This window comes from Oncorhynchus kisutch, unplaced genomic scaffold (assembly GCF_002021735.2).
Source record: "Oncorhynchus kisutch isolate 150728-3 unplaced genomic scaffold, Okis_V2 scaffold1285, whole genome shotgun sequence".
NCBI lineage: Eukaryota > Metazoa > Chordata > Actinopteri > Salmoniformes > Salmonidae > Oncorhynchus > Oncorhynchus kisutch.
The window spans coordinates 1-18405 of record NW_022263230.1 but is presented as its reverse complement, the minus strand read 5'-3'; the positions used below and the strand labels follow the sequence as shown (position 1 = coordinate 18405).

General features: G+C 42.6%; 1 protein-coding gene across 1 annotated transcript; it reads left to right on the top strand.

Moving 5' to 3' along the window:
• The first annotated feature begins 221 nt into the window (after nt 1-221).
• Nucleotides 222-17737, top strand: LOC109876633 (myosin heavy chain, fast skeletal muscle-like). The gene is made up of 37 exons (XM_031818196.1): nt 222-449; nt 1848-1994; nt 2980-3136; nt 3534-3561; nt 3826-3940; nt 4046-4138; nt 4494-4554; nt 4699-4797; nt 5615-5718; nt 5893-6031; nt 6810-6928; nt 7088-7237; nt 7330-7500; nt 7662-7965; nt 8298-8362; nt 8456-8543; nt 8660-8777; nt 8893-9016; nt 9451-9587; nt 10062-10317; nt 10496-10738; nt 11269-11445; nt 11541-11686; nt 11866-11956; nt 12360-12749; nt 12837-12963; nt 13151-13269; nt 13534-13730; nt 13866-14049; nt 14186-14351; nt 14499-14623; nt 14784-15092; nt 15313-15516; nt 15673-15798; nt 15927-16097; nt 17471-17575; nt 17678-17737. The coding sequence occupies exons 1-37, from the start codon at nt 234-236 to the stop codon at nt 17720-17722; spliced, it is 5616 nt and encodes a 1871-aa protein (XP_031674056.1). The 5' UTR covers nt 222-233; the 3' UTR covers nt 17723-17737.
• Nucleotides 17738-18405: the final 668 nt, after the last annotated feature.

Genomic DNA, 18405 nt, shown 5'->3' with positions numbered 1-18405 from the left:
GATGAGCATTTAGACTTGTGTGTTTTCACAACGCTCTCATGTTTCACAGGGTCCTCCAAGAAGTACACATTCATCTGTAGGAGGGGGAAAAGAAGGTGAGGCATGGTTTGAGTCTCCACATAAAAAGTGATGAGAATATTCTGAGAGAGATACTACTCACCTAACTCTGTTGACTGGGGAGGAAGCACCACAGAGTCAATCATGTTTCATCTCTTTCCTAGTTATCCGTCACCATGAGTACGGACGCGGAGATGCAAATCTACGGCAAGGCTGCCATATACCTCCGTAAGCCTGAGAGGGAGAGGATTGAGGCACAAACCGCACCCTTTGATTCAAAGAACTCCTGCTACGTGACAGACAAGGCGGAGCTGTACCTCAAGGGTTTGGTCACTGCCAGGGCCGACGGGAAGTGTACTGTAACAGTCACGAAACCTGACGGCACTAAGGAGGTAAGCCTCATCTGAAAAGTATTCAAGTTTGTGCATTTACACTATTCCTTGAAAAATCATCTAAATTCTTTTTAAAAATGTCAACAAAAAAAAAGTTGGAAAAAAAAGATACACATACATGCATGCACTCTGTTTGCAATACTAGTGTTTAACATCATTATTGAATGACTACCTCATCTCTGATTACCACACCTACAATAATATGTAAGGTCCCTCAGTCAAGCAGTGAATTTGAAACACAGATTCAACCACTAAGACCAGGGAGGGTTTCCAGTGCCTTGCAAAGAAAGGGAACCTACTGGTAGGTTGTATACCATTACACTTTGGATGGTATATCAATACACTCAGTCACCACAAAGATACAGGCGCCCTTCCTAATTAAGTTGCCTAAGAGGAAGGAAATCACTCAGGGATTTCACCATGAAGCCAATGGTGACTTTAAAACAGTTACAGAGTTTAATGGCTGTGACGGGAGAAAACTGAGGATGGAGCAACAACATTATAACAATACTAACCTAAATGAAAGAGTTGAAAAGGAGAAATCGTATACAGAATTAAAAATTATTCCAAAACATGCATCCTATTTTTGTAATAAGGCATTAAAAGTAAAACTCTAAAGAATGTGGCAAAGAAATTAACTTCATGTCCTGAAGACAAATTGTTATGTTTGGAGCAAATCCAACACGATTGAATAGCACACTTAATATTTTCAGCAGGACAATAACCTAAAACACAAGGCCAAATATACGGGTGGAGTTGTTTAACCAAGACGACATTGAATTGCCTAGTTACAGTTGACTTAAATTTGCTTGAAACTCTATGACACAACTTGAAAATGGCTGTCTAGCAATGATCAACAACCAGCTTGACAGAGCTTGAAGAATATAAAAAAGAATAATGCGCAATTATTGTACTAACCAGGTGTGTAAAGCTCTTGGAGACTTACCCAGAAAGACTCACAGCTGTAATCTCTGCCAAAGGTTATTCTAACATGTATTGACTCAGGTGTGTGAATACTTATGTAAATGAGATATTTCTGTATTTCATTATCAATAAATGTGCAACATTTTATTTTAAAAATATCTATTTAATAAATGTTGGATCCAGGCTGTAATACAACACAATCTGGAATAAATTAAGGGGTATGAACACTTAGAAGCATTTACTTGCTTTATGAAGGCACTATGAAGGCACTATGAAGGCACTATATAACTAACACATTTCTCATGTTGACTAGTCAAGAATCACCATGTATGTGTCAGTGGGTGATAACTAAGTAGCTGGATTAAATATGGATATGCATTTTTTTTAAATGATTAAACTTGTATTTAATGAGCAAAAAGCATTCAGTCATGTCCAGTTTGCTCTGTGTGTAATCTAGATTTCTGATGGTTTCAGGAAGGAAAAGAGTTCAAAGATGCAGACATCTATGAGATGAACCCCCCTAAGTATGACAAGATTGAGGACATGGCCATGATGACCTACCTGAATGAAGCCTCTGTGTTGTATAACCTCAAAGAGCGTTATGCAGCATGGATGATCTATGTAAGAAACCTGCACATACAAACACACACATACATGAAGATAAGAAATACATAAATACAGTACTACCCATACAGAGGAGTCAAAAAATATTGACACTCTTGGTAAATATGAGCAAAAATTTATTCTAAAATCTTTTATGAGTTGGGAGGGATCTTAGACCACTCATCCATACAGAATCCTTCCTGATCCTTGACATTCTTATGGACTGCCCACTTGAATTCAAACCGCAGGTTTTCAATGGGTTTCAAGTCCCGAGACTGAGATGGCCTTTGCAAAATGTTGACTTTGTGGCCAATTAACCATTTCATTGCAGATTTTTATGTGAACGTGGGTTTATTGTCCTGCTGGAAGATTAACTTGCGGCCAAGTTTCAGCCTCCTGGCAAAGGCAACGAGGTTTTCGGCTAAAATATCCTGGTACTTGATAATGTTCATGATACCATTGACCTTAACAAGGGCCCCAGGACCAGTGGAAGCAAAATAGCTCCATAATATCAAAGATCCACCACCGTATTTTACAGTAGGAATTGGGGTTCTTTTCTGCTTATGCATTCTAATTTCAGCACCAAACCCATCACTGGTTGGCTTACCCAAAGAGCTCTATTTTCGTGTCATCCAACAAATGTAAACGGCTGGAGTTTACTCAAATGGAACTGACACTTGGATTTGAACCAGTGCTTTGGTCGGATGACATGAAAATAGACCTCTATAATTCTGACCCCGATCTCTTTGAGAGAGAAATATATTACTTGTTAAAAACAAAATACTTTTTTTCAAGCAATTGTATTAGTATAAAAATGTATACTTTTACAGCCTACAATATAGCTCGGTAAAGTGACACCACTGTAATGAATGGTAGAAACCAAAACATATCAATACAGTAGACCCACATCAGTAAACCAAAGAACACCCACATCCTCACATAATTCCAGGTAAAAGAACATCTGACTTTACTAATCCCCTCATTTATTTATTCTTTCATCCAGACCTACTCTGGGCTCTTCTGTGCCACGGTGAACCCCTACAAGTGGCTCCCAGTGTACGACATGGAGGTTGTCAATGCCTACAGAGGGAAGAAGAGGATGGAGGCTCCACCCCATATCTTCTCCGTCTCTGACAACGCCTTTCAGTTCATGCTGATTGGTACGAGCTCTCATGGATGGATGGATGGATGGATGGATGGATGGATGGATGGATGGATGGATGGATGGATGGATGGATGGATGGATGGATGGATGGATGGATGAATGGATGAATGAATGAATGAATGAATGAATGGATGGATGTCCATAAGGACATATGGATCTCAAAGTCAATTAAGAGCTTATGGATAGATTAACGGATGCATCAATGGAATATGCTTCAGAGAGGTATCTACTGTTTTCTAGTCTAGGTAATAACAGTTTGCTGGGAATATCTGATTTCACTACCCTTGAATAGAAAATGTTCCAAAGTTAAAGTCATGATGATGCTATGAATGAAATAATGTCCCCATAAATGTTGCTTGAGTATGATAAGCAATATGTTTTTTTGGTTCCAGATAAGGAAAACCAGTCCGTCCTGATTACGTAAGTTGTTTACTAAAATGTCACTTGAGAAAGTGTTTCTATTGTAATAAGTTGGGTCACTTGGTGTGATGAAATACATGACAATATGTATGGATTAGAGCATCAGGTTATGTGTAATAACGAGTCGATGAGAAGGATTATTTGTTATAGACTTATGTCAGAACACAGGTTAACAGTATATTTTTCTATGCTATTTCTTAGTGAAAGCCAATCTGACACTCAAAAATGTAACTAAAACCCCTCTTTCTCTGTCATATAAACCAGTGGAGAATCCGGTGCAGGAAAGACTGTCAACACCAAGCGTGTCATCCAGTACTTTGCCACCATTGCAGTGTCTGGTGGAGAGAAGAAGAAGGAAGTAGACCCCAGCAAAATGCAGGTAGGTTGTTCTTGTGTTTGCCTTTTTAACACATTTCAAGCAATGAAGAAAAAATTACTTTAGCACTTTACCAGTTTCTGAGCAACTTATGTTTGTCTCAATCAGGGGTCTCTTGAGGATCAGATCATTGCAGCTAACCCTCTGCTGGAGGCTTACGGTAATGCCAAGACAGTGAGGAACGATAACTCGTCTCGCTTTGTAAGTATGAAGGGCATACTGTGGAAGTTAACTTATATTGGAAAAATGTATTTCATTAGTTCCCTATAGTATACACTTTAACATTTTAGACTTGATTTGCTGTAGTAATCAAAAAAAAGATCGACCCCTACCAATTTGTTAAAAAAATAATATTTGCAATCCACGTAATAATTCACATTTCCTGTTGCTGCAGGATTTTCCCCCTGCTGTAGCAAACTGGATCATACATCAAGATCCTATATCTGTATCAATAGATCCAACATCTGTCCAACAAACTAACATTTACAGGGGTCTATCAAAGTAAAATGTTAGATTAATTTGTTGGCCTATTTATAAACCCCATGCTCTACTATAGGGTAAATTCATCAGGATTCACTTCCAAGGTGGTAAACTGGCTAAAGCTGACATTGAAACCTGTGAGTTGGTTTTGATTGTTTCTCAATGCTTTCCTAAATTCACAAAGATTATTTTTTGAAGATCATATAATCAAATGTAATTTTATCCCATGTTCTCTTCTCTCTTTCTCTGTGTGTCATTCACTCATTCTCTTTCTCTCTCAGACCTGCTGGAGAAGTCCAGAGTGTCCTTCCAGCTGCCCGATGAGAGAGGCTACCACATCTTCTTCCAGATGATGACAGGCCACAAACCTGACATAGTTGGTACGACAAAGTAGAGGTCCAGAGAAAATGATTCCCACCCAGATTTTCCCCTAACCCTACCACTTCTCCCCCTAACCCTACCACTCCTCCCCTAACCCTATCATCCCTACCACTCCTCCCATAGCCCTACCACTCCTCCCCTAACCCTACCACTCCTCCCCTAACCCTACCACTCCTCCCCTAACCCTACCACTCCTCCCCTAACACTACCACTCCTCCCCTAACCCTACCACTCCTCCCCTAACCCTACCACTCCTCCCCTAACCCTACCACTCCTCCCCTAACCCTACCATCCCTCCCCTAACCCTACCACTCCTCCCCTAACCCTACCACTCCTCCCCTAACCCTACCACTCCTCCCCTAACCTTACCACTCCTCCCCTAACCCTACCACTCCTCCCCTAATTGGAGTTAACAAATGGACAACAATACTTAGGCTTCTACTTCCAGTTTATACAACCTATATAACTTTTACATACACAATGTATTTTACAATAGTTGTCTTTTGTTTGTTATTTGTCCCATGCTTCATCTACCCTCAACCCCTCCACACTATAATCCACACTAATAATACTATTACAATGAGTACATCCAAGATAACAAGGCATCTAGACATTTGGAAGGTCTGGAAATATCTATCAAGTAATGCACTGTGATGCACTAGTCCACAAGTCTCATTCTCCTCTTTTGATGTTATTCATTATATACTACATGTATCCTTGAGTCCATCTATTGAGTAAAGGAGGGAGAGATACTGTAAAGTAGAACAGCAGAATTCTAAGAGATTTAACTGACAAGCTGTTCTCTGTTGTCCACAGAAATGGCGCTCATCACCACCAACCCCTACGACTTTCCCATGTGTAGTCAGGGACAAATCACTGTGGCCAGCATCAATGACAATGACGAGCTGGATGCCACAGACGTGAGTCGAACAAAGGGTTAACCAAACTCTAGATATGGAATGGCTAGGACCACCATACACACTGAATGCACTGTGCAATTCCAACTTGGTGGTAGCTGGGAATCTTCATGTATTTTTTTCACATACCAAATGACCATTCAGTTCATCACTGTTGTACTTCCTCTTTAATGCCAGGATGCCATTACAATCCTGGGCTTCACAAATGAAGAGAAGCAGGCCATCTACAAGCTGACAGGAGCTGTATTGCACCATGGCAACTTGAAATTCAAGCAGAAGCAGCGTGAGGAGCAGGCCGAACCAGACGGCACAGAGGGTGAGTCCAGATCATAGATATACAATATATAAAGCATTAGTCCCATTCCCAAAGATGGAAATATACTGAGTGTACAAAACATTAGGAACACCTTCCTAATATTGAGTTGCACCCCCTTTTGCCCTCAGAACAGCATACATTTGTCAGGGCCTGGACTCGAAAACGTGTCGAAAATGTTCCACAGGGGTGCTGGCCCATGCTGGCTCTAATGCTTCCCACAATTGTGTCAAGTTGGCTGGATTTCCTTTTGGTAGTGGATCATTCTTTATACACACAGGAAATTGCTGAGTGTGAAAAACCCTGCAGCGTTGCAGTTCTTGACACACTCAAATCGGTGCGCCTGGCACCTACTACCATACCCTGTTCAAAGGAACATAAATATTTTGTCAGGCCCATTCAGCCTCTGAATGGCACACATACACAATCCATGTCTCAACAGCATCAAGGCTTAAAAATCCTTCTTTAACCTGTCTCCCCCCTTCATCTACACTGATTGAAGTGTAATTAACAGGTGACATCAACAAGGGATCATAGCTTTCACCTGGTCAGTCTGTCATGGAAAGAGCAGGTGTTCCTAATGTTTTGTACACCCAGTGTAGTCAGGCAGGAGTTATTTTTAAGACACAATTCCAACCTCCAGAAATTATTTGAAATGATGGATATGTGAGAAAACCTAAACCTAACCCACAAAAAAGATAGCCAAACTATTTTGTCAGTGTGAAATCAGAAACAAGTGATCTTGTGTCCCTGAGTCTGTTGTTGTTGGTTCTCTCTCCAGTGGCTGATAAAATCGGCTACCTGCTGGGCCTGAACTCAGCTGAGATGTTGAAGGCTCTGTGCTACCCCAGAGTGAAGGTCGGCAACGAGTATGTGACCAAGGGACAGACTGTGCCTCAGGTAAGTCAGCCAAACAGAGCATCTACCATTTTCTGAGCACCATAATTATTTTGGGGATGAGTGCATAGCTTTAAAAAAAACATATCTTGTTTTTCCCTAGCTCTTATCAAGAGACATGGTCAATATCTCATGTATTAATTTGAGGTATTATCATTGCAGGTTAATAACTCAGTCAGTGCTCTGGCCAAGTCCATCTATGAGAGGATGTTTTTGTGGATGGTCATCCGTATCAATGAGATGTTGGACACCAAGCAGCCAAGGCAGTTCTATATCGGTGTGCTCGACATTGCCGGGTTTGAGATCTTTGACGTGAGTATGAGACCAGAACAAGACAATTAGTTGTGATTGAGATGGATTAGTCTTGTATGATGAAATGATCCCTTTTAAAATTCCATCAACAGTACAACAGCATGGAGCAGCTGTGCATCAACTTCACCAATGAGAAACTGCAACAGTTTTTCAACCACACCATGTTTGTCCTGGAGCAAGAGGAGTACAAGAAGGAGGGAATCGTCTGGGCCTTCATTGACTTCGGCATGGACTTGGCTGCCTGCATTGAGCTTATTGAGAAGGTAAGATGTCTGTGAGGATTTTAATGGTACAACGTATCTGACTGTTGAGAACTCAATGTTTCCTAAATGAATGTAATCCGCAAGTAGAATGTTTGCAAAAGGAATAAATGTGATCCTAAATGGAAATATCACTAATTTGATATACATCTCTTTTCGTAAAGCCATTGGGCATCTTCTCCATCCTTGAAGAGGAGTGCATGTTCCCCAAGTCTTCAGACACTACCTTCAAGGACAAGCTGTACTCCCAGCATCTTGGCAAAACAAAGGCGTTTGAGAAGCCCAAGCCTGCCAAAGGCAAGGCAGAGGCCCACTTCTCCCTGGTGCACTACGCCGGAACTGTGGACTACAACATCACTGGCTGGCTGGAGAAGAACAAGGACCCCCTGAACGACTCAGTTTGTCAACTGTACGGGAAGTCTTCAGTCAAACTTTTGGCTGCCCTGTATCCTGCTGCCCCACCTGAGGGTAAGACTGGCATCACGTCAAAATATTTAATTTAAAGCACTTGTTACAACCAAATGTTCTTTAAAGTCTTTGAATGTATCACACTTTCTCAGGGTTTATTACTGGGTTAATTTAATCATACAATAGGTGTTATTCTACACAATCTGATTGGCAGCATTTGCCTCTAGATAAGTGTGAAGTTAATCAGAGATTATCTGGTTTATAATTAGTGTGCTTGCTGAAGACAAGACCACTCTAGATTTCTTACATACTCTTCTAATTATTATATTCATTCCACCCACTCTAGGAAATGTACTTTTCTAGTTATATTTAACTTTTCCACATTTTAACAGATACATCCAAGAAAGGAGGCAAGAAGAAGGGTGGTTCCATGCAGACTGTGTCCTCCCAGTTCAGGGTGAGCTTTTGAAATTAGTATATTCAGTCCTTCAAAAGTTGCATTGATTATCATAAATGATGTCTGAGGAAATGGTTTGTAACCCTCTTACAGGAGAACTTACATAAGCTGATGACCAACTTGAGGAGCACTCATCCTCACTTTGTGCGCTGCCTGATCCCCAACGAGTCAAAGACTCCAGGTACAAGAAATATTGACTTGAATATGTCATCTTATCAGTCCAGTATCAGTAACCTTAACGATCCCAATCTATAACCTGTTTATTAGTATTAAAAGAGACTTGTTTTGTTTTACCAGGTCTGATGGAGAACTTCCTGGTTATCCACCAGCTCAGGTGTAATGGTGTACTGGAGGGTATCAGGATCTGCAGAAAGGGATTCCCCAGCAGAATTATCTATGCTGATTTCAAGCAGAGGTACACAAACATAAATGCACACATGCTCACAGATCTGCTCCAAGGATAAGCTTACCTTTTGCGTAATATAACCAACCTACAACTGCACATATGTAAATAATCTATCTTTATTCAGGTACAAGGTACTGAATGCCAGCGTCATCCCTGAGGGCCAGTTCATGGACAACAAGAAGGCTTCTGAGAAGCTGCTTGGGTCCATTGATGTGAATCACGAGGATTACAAGTTTGGACACACCAAGGTCAGTCAAAAACCCCCAGTAAAAGCTGACAACAAAACACAACTGGAATAATAATTTAAACCCGTACCATATAAAATCTCTCCAGGTGATCTATCCATCCTTTTGTTTTTTCTTCTACATTTAACTAATGGAAAAGGTGGAAAAACATTGTAGTGTTTTTCTTCAAAGTCATACATCACAAGTATAGAAGAGAATCTAAACTCATTATCATGTGCATTTTGTTAGAGTGTTATGGCTGCAGTTATCTGCATCTGTGTACATTATTAATCTACAATTGTGCAATGTCTAACAACTTAGAAACAACCTCTCCCATGGTTTGTTTGCAACCATTGCAAAGTTAATGTTGTTTAAATCAATCTAGTGGTGTTGTTCCCCTCTTTTGATTCAACCCTTTCTATCTGTGGTTCCATTGACCATGTTAACCTGTGTCTTAGGTGTTCTTCAAAGCCGGTCTGCTGGGTGTCCTGGAGGAGATGAGAGATGAGAAGCTGGCCACTCTGGTCGGCATGGTCCAGGCTCTCAGCCGTGGATTCCTCATGAGGAGAGAGTTCAGCAAGATGATGGAGAGGAGGTGAGGAATAGTAGACATCTTGGCAAAGCTTTCTGTCAACCACCTGTATCTAATGCATTATGATTACATACTGTATATGCTGTGAGTTGTTCAGAATGAGAAAGTACATCTTATAATGGTCTACTAAAGCTTTTGGGTTAATTAATTTAGTCCAGAAATGGATGTAGCAACTAAGGATTCTAGCTTAATAGCTGCAGTTTGGGATTTGGCTGTTCAACTGTCATTTAAATTTTTGGTATTTACCTTTTCATTCTTGAAGAATATAAAATGTCTCATGAGCTTAGAATGCACGACCTGTCAGATATTGCATCTAGAGCACTGTCTATGAATTTAAGAGGTGTTACATTTCCCTAGCCCCATTCCTCAACTGTAAACAAACAGTGGCAGGTGGTTCTGTTTTGTTGTTCATCTAATCCCAGAATGTAGCTTTAAGCATGTCACTCACCATGACACTCCATCCTTTCTATCGACCAGAGAATCAATTTACTCCATCCAGTACAACATCCGCTCATTCATGAATGTGAAAACCTGGCCATGGATGAAGTTGTACTTCAAGATCAAGCCCCTGCTGCAGAGTGCTGAGACTGAGAAGGAGCTGGCCAACATGAAGGAGAACTATGAGAAGATGACGACAGACCTGGCCAAGGCTCTGGCCACAAAGAAGCAAATGGAGGAGAAGTTGGTGGCCCTGACGCAGGAGAAGAACGACCTGGCGCTCCAAGTCGCGTCTGTGAGTGACCCAGGCACATTTGCATACACATGAATACAAATCCATATGAACACACATTTGTATTGCCAATGTTATATATCTCATGAATTTCTATTGATTTGCTCTGACCTCTTTGAGTAACATGTAACTTGGATACAAAGTGAGGCCTCTGATTTTGTTTCTGCTGTTCTGAAACCAGGAAGGAGAGAGTCTGAACGATGCTGAGGAAAGGTGTGAGGGGCTCATCAAGAGCAAGATCCAGCTGGAGGCCAAACTCAAAGAGACGACCGAGAGGCTGGAGGATGAGGAGGAGATCAATGCTGAGTTGACTGCCAAGAAGAGGAAGCTGGAGGATGAGTGCTCTGAGCTGAAGAAGGACATTGATGACCTGGAGCTCACCCTGGCCAAAGTGGAGAAGGAGAAGCACGCCACTGAAAACAAGGTCTTGTGTCTTACTATAGACAGTCTAACCAACAATAATCCAAACATTATTCAACTCAAAACATAGTTTAACAGAAATGGAATTCAAGTTGTATTGTGGGTGCAGGAAATATTATGACACAATGGTAGAATTTCAGTTGCGGGGTACTCCCCAAATATATTGCATGTTCTGCTCCCCTCTCATGGGGCGGCAAGTAGTCTAGTGGTGTTGGACTAGTAACAGAAAGGTTACCCGAGATGACAAGGTAAAACATCTGTCGTTCTGCCCCTGAACAAGGCACTGTTCTTTGGCCATCATTGAAAATAAGAATTTGTTCTTAACTGACTTGCCTATTTAAATAAAGTTTTTTTTTTAAATGTCATGTTTGACTTCCATTCAGTAGACGGGCATGGTGAACACTGCCCCCTAGTGTTGAATCTATAGTACAGTAGTTGTTGATTCATTTCTAATCTAAATTAAATGAATGCAATATTTAACAAACTAAATCTCCCCTTTATGTATAATTATAATTATGTTGTGGCAATTTACAGGTTAAAAACCTGACAGAGGAGATGGCGTCTATGGATGAGAGTGTTGCCAAGCTGACCAAGGAGAAGAAAGCCCTCCAAGAGGCCCACCAGCAGACACTGGATGACCTGCAGGCAGAGGAGGACAAAGTCAACACTCTGACCAAGGCCAAGACCAAGCTGGAACAGCAAGTGGACGACGTGAGTGGAGTTTGACATTTTGGCCATGATAGTATGTAAGATGATATTATCTTCAGTTGTTTAGATTTTAACAATATATGTGTTTTATCTTCTAGCTTGAGGGTTCTCTGGAGCAAGAGAAGAAGCTCCGTATGGACCTTGAGAGAGCCAAGAGAAAGCTGGAGGGAGATCTGAAACTGGCCCAGGAGTCCATAATGGACCTGGAGAATGACAAGCAGCAAGCTGATGAGAAAATCAAGAAGTAAACACAAACAAATGACAACAGTATTACCTGCTATAATGGTTGTTCTTGACTAATTCTTGTAATTATTAATTAGCATTTGCATGTGATTCTTAAAAGCCAAGTGAATGGTATAATACTCTCCCTTTACACTATCGAACCAAAACCAACTCTGCAATCAACGTGTTTGTGTTTCTTAGGAAGGAGTTTGAGACCACCCAGCTCCTCAGCAAGATTGAGGATGAGCAGTCTCTGGGAGCTCAGCTCCAGAAGAAGATCAAGGAACTCCAGGTATAGTACAGGATATAAGCTCCAGTACAGAAAATCACAGACTTGAACCATTTCCTTTAAAAGAATGGACACTTTTTCTGGCAGCAGACAGTTTTCCAGGTGGCTTCTGATGGCTCAGTAGGTTGGAAGATGGTGTTTCTTGTTGGTGCTTCTTACCATCCTCACTAAGCCCTCAATGACAATATACATGTTAAAAAGGCTTATATCCATCTAGAGTCCTCTGTCTAACTTCTTACCTTTGAGGGTTTGGCTCCTGCATGGGACACTGTCTACTGAATGTATTAGTGTAACTGGGTTTTTATTACACATTTATACAAAATATACATCCTATTATTATTTTGTGGAGTTCAATTGTTTCAACTGTATTGTAGTGTTCATCCCCCTGCTCCTGCCCCTATTCTAGGCCCGTATTGAGGAGCTGGAGGAGGAAATTGAGGCTGAGCGTGCTGCCAGGGCTAAGGTTGAGAAACAGAGGGCCGATCTCTCCAGGGAACTTGAGGAGATCAGCGAGAGGCTGGAGGAGGCCGGAGGCGCCACTGCTGCTCAGATTGAGATGAACAAGAAGCGTGAGGCTGAGTTCCAGAAGCTGCGTCGTGATCTTGAAGAGTCCACCCTGCAGCATGAGGCCACAGCCGCCGCTCTGCGCAAGAAGCAGGCCGACAGTGTGGCTGAGCTCGGGGAGCAGATCGACAACCTGCAGCGCGTCAAGCAGAAGCTGGAGAAGGAGAAGAGCGAGTACAAGATGGAGATTGATGACCTCTCCAGCAACATGGAGGCCGTCGCCAAGGCTAAGGTGAGTAGTGAGGTTTTGAATTCATGTGAACTGAAGTTGACAGGAGTCACAAATATAAAGAAATAATGGAACATGTTTCACTAACAGGGCAATCTGGAGAAGATGTGCCGTACTCTTGAGGACCAGCTGAGTGAGCTCAAGACTAAGAATGATGAGAATGTTCGCCAGGTCAACGACATCAGCGGACAGAGAGCCCGACTCCTGACAGAAAATGGTACCATCAACAAAAAACAACAAGCCAATGCTTTCCTTCAGTAGAACCCAACATGTATTAGGGGCGATATCCACATAGTTTCTACTGTACTATTCACCACCTAACATTGCCCTATGATACCTCAGAATCCATTTTCAATCTTAGAAAACAGAGATCCTATTAACAAGATGTTCCTCTGTCCCTGCAGGTGAGTTTGGCCGCCAGCTGGAGGAGAAGGAAGCCCTGGTGTCTCAGCTGACCAGAGGAAAACAGGCCTTCACCCAGCAGGTGGAGGAGCTGAAGAGGGCGACTGAGGAGGAGGTCAAGGTAAGGGACCCAAGATGGACTCCACCGTCCACAGAGTTTAGAGCCATATCTTCATATAGATGGTGACTACACCACCTTGTCTCTCCACCCTCAGAGACTTCTACTGTCTCACCAACCTCAGAGACTCCTACTGTCTCTCCATCCTCTGAGACTCCTACTGTCTCTCCACCCTCAGAGAGTTCTACTGTCTCTCCACCCTCAGAGACTTCGACCATAATGTGTTTGACTATCTCACTCATCTCTCCTTGTCTTTCATTCTCACAGGCTAAAAATGCACTGGCCCATGGTGTCCAGTCTGCCCGCCATGACTGTGACCTCCTGAGGGAGCAGTTTGAGGAGGAGCAGGAGGCCAAGGCAGAGCTGCAACGCGGCATGTCCAAGGCGAACAGTGAGGTGGCTCAGTGGAGGACTAAGTATGAAACTGATGCCATCCAGAGGACAGAGGAGCTGGAGGAGGCCAAGTGAGTCGCACGCAACAGAAAAACTCAGATATGGTGTGGATGGTGAGGGTGGTAGGGGGCTCTGAGAAAATGTTACATCAATATGTATTGAAACATATGTATCACTCCATAAAACCAACCTCTGTTGTCCAACAGGAAGAAGCTGGCCCAGCGTCTGCAGGAGGCGGAGGAGACCATTGAGGCGACCAACTCCAAGTGTGCCTCCCTGGAGAAGACCAAGCAGAGGCTGCAGGGAGAGGTGGAGGACCTCATGATTGATGTTGAGAGAGCCAATGCATTGGCTGCCAACCTCGACAAGAAGCAGAGGAACTTTGACAAGGTGAAAATGAATAAACCTTACCCTAGGCTGATATTTACTGTTTGAAATATGATGAATTGTAGTATAATTGTAGCATATTTCTGATTCAAAACTCTTCATCAATGACTTCTGATGAAAATCACATTGATTCTCCTAGGTTCTGGCAGAGTGGAAGCAGAAGTATGAGGAGGGCCAGGCTGAGCTGGAAGGAGCTCAGAAGGAGGCTCGCTCTATGAGCACTGAACTCTTCAAGATGAAGAACTCCTACGAGGAGGCTCTGGATCATCTGGAGACTCTGAAGAGAGAGAACAAGAACCTACAACGTGAGCATTTGACAGCAATTCTATTTGGCTCATGTTTCATTAGCAATATTAATTGCTGTTAATATGATTCAATGTCAACTTCAGTGCATTGGCGATATCCACTGAAAATCTCCCAAGTCTAAATTGCTTCTGTGTGTGTGTGTGCAGAGGAGATCTCTGACCTGACTGAGCAGATCGGAGAGACTGGCAAGAGCATCCATGAGCTGGAGAAGGCCAAGAAGACCGTGGAGACAGAGAAGTCTGAGATCCAGACCGCTCTGGAGGAGGCTGAGGTACAAACTACAGCTGTTTGTTGGGAAAAGCAGTGTTAACTAACCAATGCCAGCTACAGTGAAAGGCCCTGTGTATTGGTGTTTATTGTAGTCATATATATTTAATTCCTACATCCAAATGTATTTAACACAATTGGCCTGACTGCTTCTGTTTGTCCAGGGCACACTAGAGCACGAGGAATCCAAGATTCTGCGTGTGCAGCTGGAGCTGAACCAGATCAAGGGTGAGGTGGACAGGAAGATCGCTGAGAAGGATGAGGAGATGGAGCAGATCAAGAGGAACAGCCAGAGGGTGGTTGACTCCATGCAGAGCACCCTGGACTCTGAGGTCAGGAGCAGGAATGACGCCCTGAGGGTGAAGAAGAAGATGGAGGGAGACCTGAACGAGATGGAGATCCAGCTGAGCCACTCCAACAGGCAGGCCGCTGAGGCCCAGAAACAGCTGAGGAACGTCCAGGGACAGCTCAAGGTAAAGGGACTGGGACATCAGGTTCAAACACCTCAACATGGAGAGGGATTTGTTTGTGAATCTGTAGAAAATAATAGAACAGAGGAATTGAATAGAACTATGTGCTGTAGAAAGGTAGGGATACTGGGAAATTCTTCCCAGTGAACGTTTCTATCACTGATCGATCCTATCACCTCTACTTCCACAAGTCCTAATGAACGTATGTCATTGTGAACCACAGGATGCCCAATTGCACCTTGATGACGCCGTCCGCGCTGCAGAAGACATGAAGGAGCAGGCCGCCATGGTGGAGCGTAGAAACGGTCTGATGGTGGCTGAAATCGAGGAGCTGAGAGTTGCTCTGGAGCAGACAGAGAGAGGCCGCAAAGTGGCTGAGACTGAGCTGGTAGACGCCAGCGAGCGTGTTGGACTGCTGCACTCCCAGGTATGGGTCAAAGCCGTTTCTAATGAAACTCAACCAAGCATACAGTTTAAACACACCTGGAATTTGACAGTGCTTGCTTTAGATGTTCAGAATTTCAGTCTTGTGACATGCAAGTTCTCTTGAGAGTCAAACAAATCGTCTTGTTTCCTTCTTAAGAACACCAGCCTTCTGAACACCAAGAAGAAGCTGGAGACTGACCTGGTGCAGGTGCAGGGAGAGGTGGACGACATTGTCCAGGAGGCCAGGAATGCAGAGGAGAAGGCCAAGAAGGCAATCACTGACGTGAGTCCTTGAATTACATCAACTTGATTTGTCCCCATGTGCCAATGGTAGCTGGGCTGGATAAGAACAACAAAGATCTGCGAGGGACATTATGATTGGTGCATAAAATAAACAAACTACTATTCTAGGCGGCCATGATGTCTGAGGAGCTGAAGAAGGAGCAGGACACCAGCTCTCACCTGGAGAGGATGAAGAAGAACCTGGAGGTCACAGTCAAGGACCTGCAGCACCGCCTGGATGAGGCTGAGAATCTGGCCATGAAGGGAGGCAAGAAGCAGCTCCAGAAACTGGAGTCCAGGGTGAGATACCAGCAGGGTGGATTAGGGTGGATTGAAAGACTGATTGCTGGAAATGTATTTGATCATATAAAAATAAACAAGAACATTGTTTAATGACTTATTCTCACAATAACCCACCTAGATCAGGGGTTCCCAAACTTCTTTGCATCGGGGACCACCCCTTTTGTGATAGCAAATTCATCAGGGACCCCCTTCATAATATCAGAACACAACCCCTACTTTAAAGTGCATCAAAATAGCATCCACGCAGATTTACTATGACTTCTGTAGTGCATGACTGGACTAATCAAGTCTCGGGCCCTGGGAAATAACATTTTTAAGTCCCCCTTGTTTGCATCTGAGAGAAAATGTTGCAGTTTTAAAGCTTAAATTACTGTGGATTTATGATCACAACAAATTATAATAATTGTACACTTATTTAGTGGAGTTGATCCAAGACCTTTAAATAAAAAGGTATTGGATCAAGACTTCTTCTAATCTGCCATTTCGATCATAATAATAATAATAATTCACAATAAATATCAACACAGAATATAATATACATTCATCGAATTAATGTCATAGTAATCATTTATCTCTCTATTGTTACGTCTCATTGAACAACCGTTGCTAGGCAAGCTAGCGTTGCTATGCGGGGCTACCGGCCAGCAGGCTAATGGCTGAATTAGCTTTTAGGCTAGCGGACTTTAATAAGTTCGTAAAACCTGAAAATACAACATAATATCTCAACAAACATATGTACATACTCCAGAAACTTTGCCGTCTTGAATATGGTGTTTTTCCACTCGCTTACTTTCAAAATAAAGACATTAAAATGTATTTATGTCGGTGCTTCTGTCTTGCTGTTGGCTCACTTGGCAAACTACTCTCAACTGCCAGAGCGCGAGCTCCATAATAGAAGCAATGTCACAACATTAAAACTTGCGAGTGGCGGCCTCTAGTTGCCGTACTGGTACTGCACCATACACCACAAAACGCATGACAAAATGGTTAAAAGTCATATTTCAAATACAAGAAGAATTGAGTTGTGAGCCTCCCAGACCCGTTGTTTAATCTAAGAGTTAATAACATAAATTGTGGATGAATAATATTACATTGTACTGTATTGCACCCTCTGAACATTTTCCAAAGATCCGGGCTGTTTAATCTGTTCTTGCTGGAAATAAACATAAACAATTGAAATGTAAATTCCACTTTGAGAACTACTGACCTAGATAATGAAAAGTTGTTGTTATAATTGCAGAGTACATAGGAACAGATAACAATTGTGCCTCCTTGACTGGGTAGAAGATTATACCGTTTACAAATAGTTGTTAGGTCTGATTTGATTTCACCACCTCAAACAAATGCCTACTTGTATTTGTTCCACAAAGGTGCGTGAGCTCGAGACTGAGGTGGAGGCCGAGCAGAGAAGAGGTGTAGACGCAGTCAAGGGAGTTCGCAAGTATGAGCGCAGAGTCAAGGAGCTCACTTACCAGGTAAGAGATAGAGAAAGTGCCTTCTTCACACACTTGACACTAACACAGAGAGGTTTGTGTATAAAACTATTGTGACATTGATTCTTTGATCTTCTCCCACAGACTGAGGAGATAAGAAGAACGTTAACAGACTTCAGGACCTGGTAGATAAGCTGCAGATGAAAGTGAAGGCCTACAAGAGGCAGGCTGAGGAAGCGGTGAGTCACAGACTAGGTCAATACTCTGAAAGCATACAATGGAAAATGTTTTTTCCCCCTACAAAACGTGATGTCCATACGGTTTAGTTAAAGTGTTGCTACAGCACACCAGTCAACAATGACAATTGATAGTGCAAGTAAATGCTGAAGAAATTATGCGCATTTGTGAGTGCCTCTTATTTGTTACCAACTTAAAGGAGATTGAATATGAATTTGCTGGTCTAGTGATCGTGCTGGAGGCAGCGGTTTGTTCTAGTTCTGCCACCCACTTTCTCTGCATATCATATATCTCCCTGTATACATTGCTATCCTAAATCTGCCAATATTTGTTTTGTTGAAAATAGTATTTATTTTGCTACCTGAAGCTTCAAACTTTAAATGCTGATGTTCTGCTCTCCCTCTCTTTTCCACCCAGGAGGAGCAGCAAACCAACACATGTCTAAGTTCAGGAAGGTTCAGCATGAGCTGGAGGAGGCTGAGGAGCGTGCTGACATTGCTGGACTCAGGTCAACAAGCTCAGAGCCAAGACCCGTGACTCTGGAAAGGTACAGAACTGCTACTAAACCCTGTACCTGACTCATGTTCAGATATGACCACATCAACACCACCTATGATTCATTCTTCTCAGAGTCA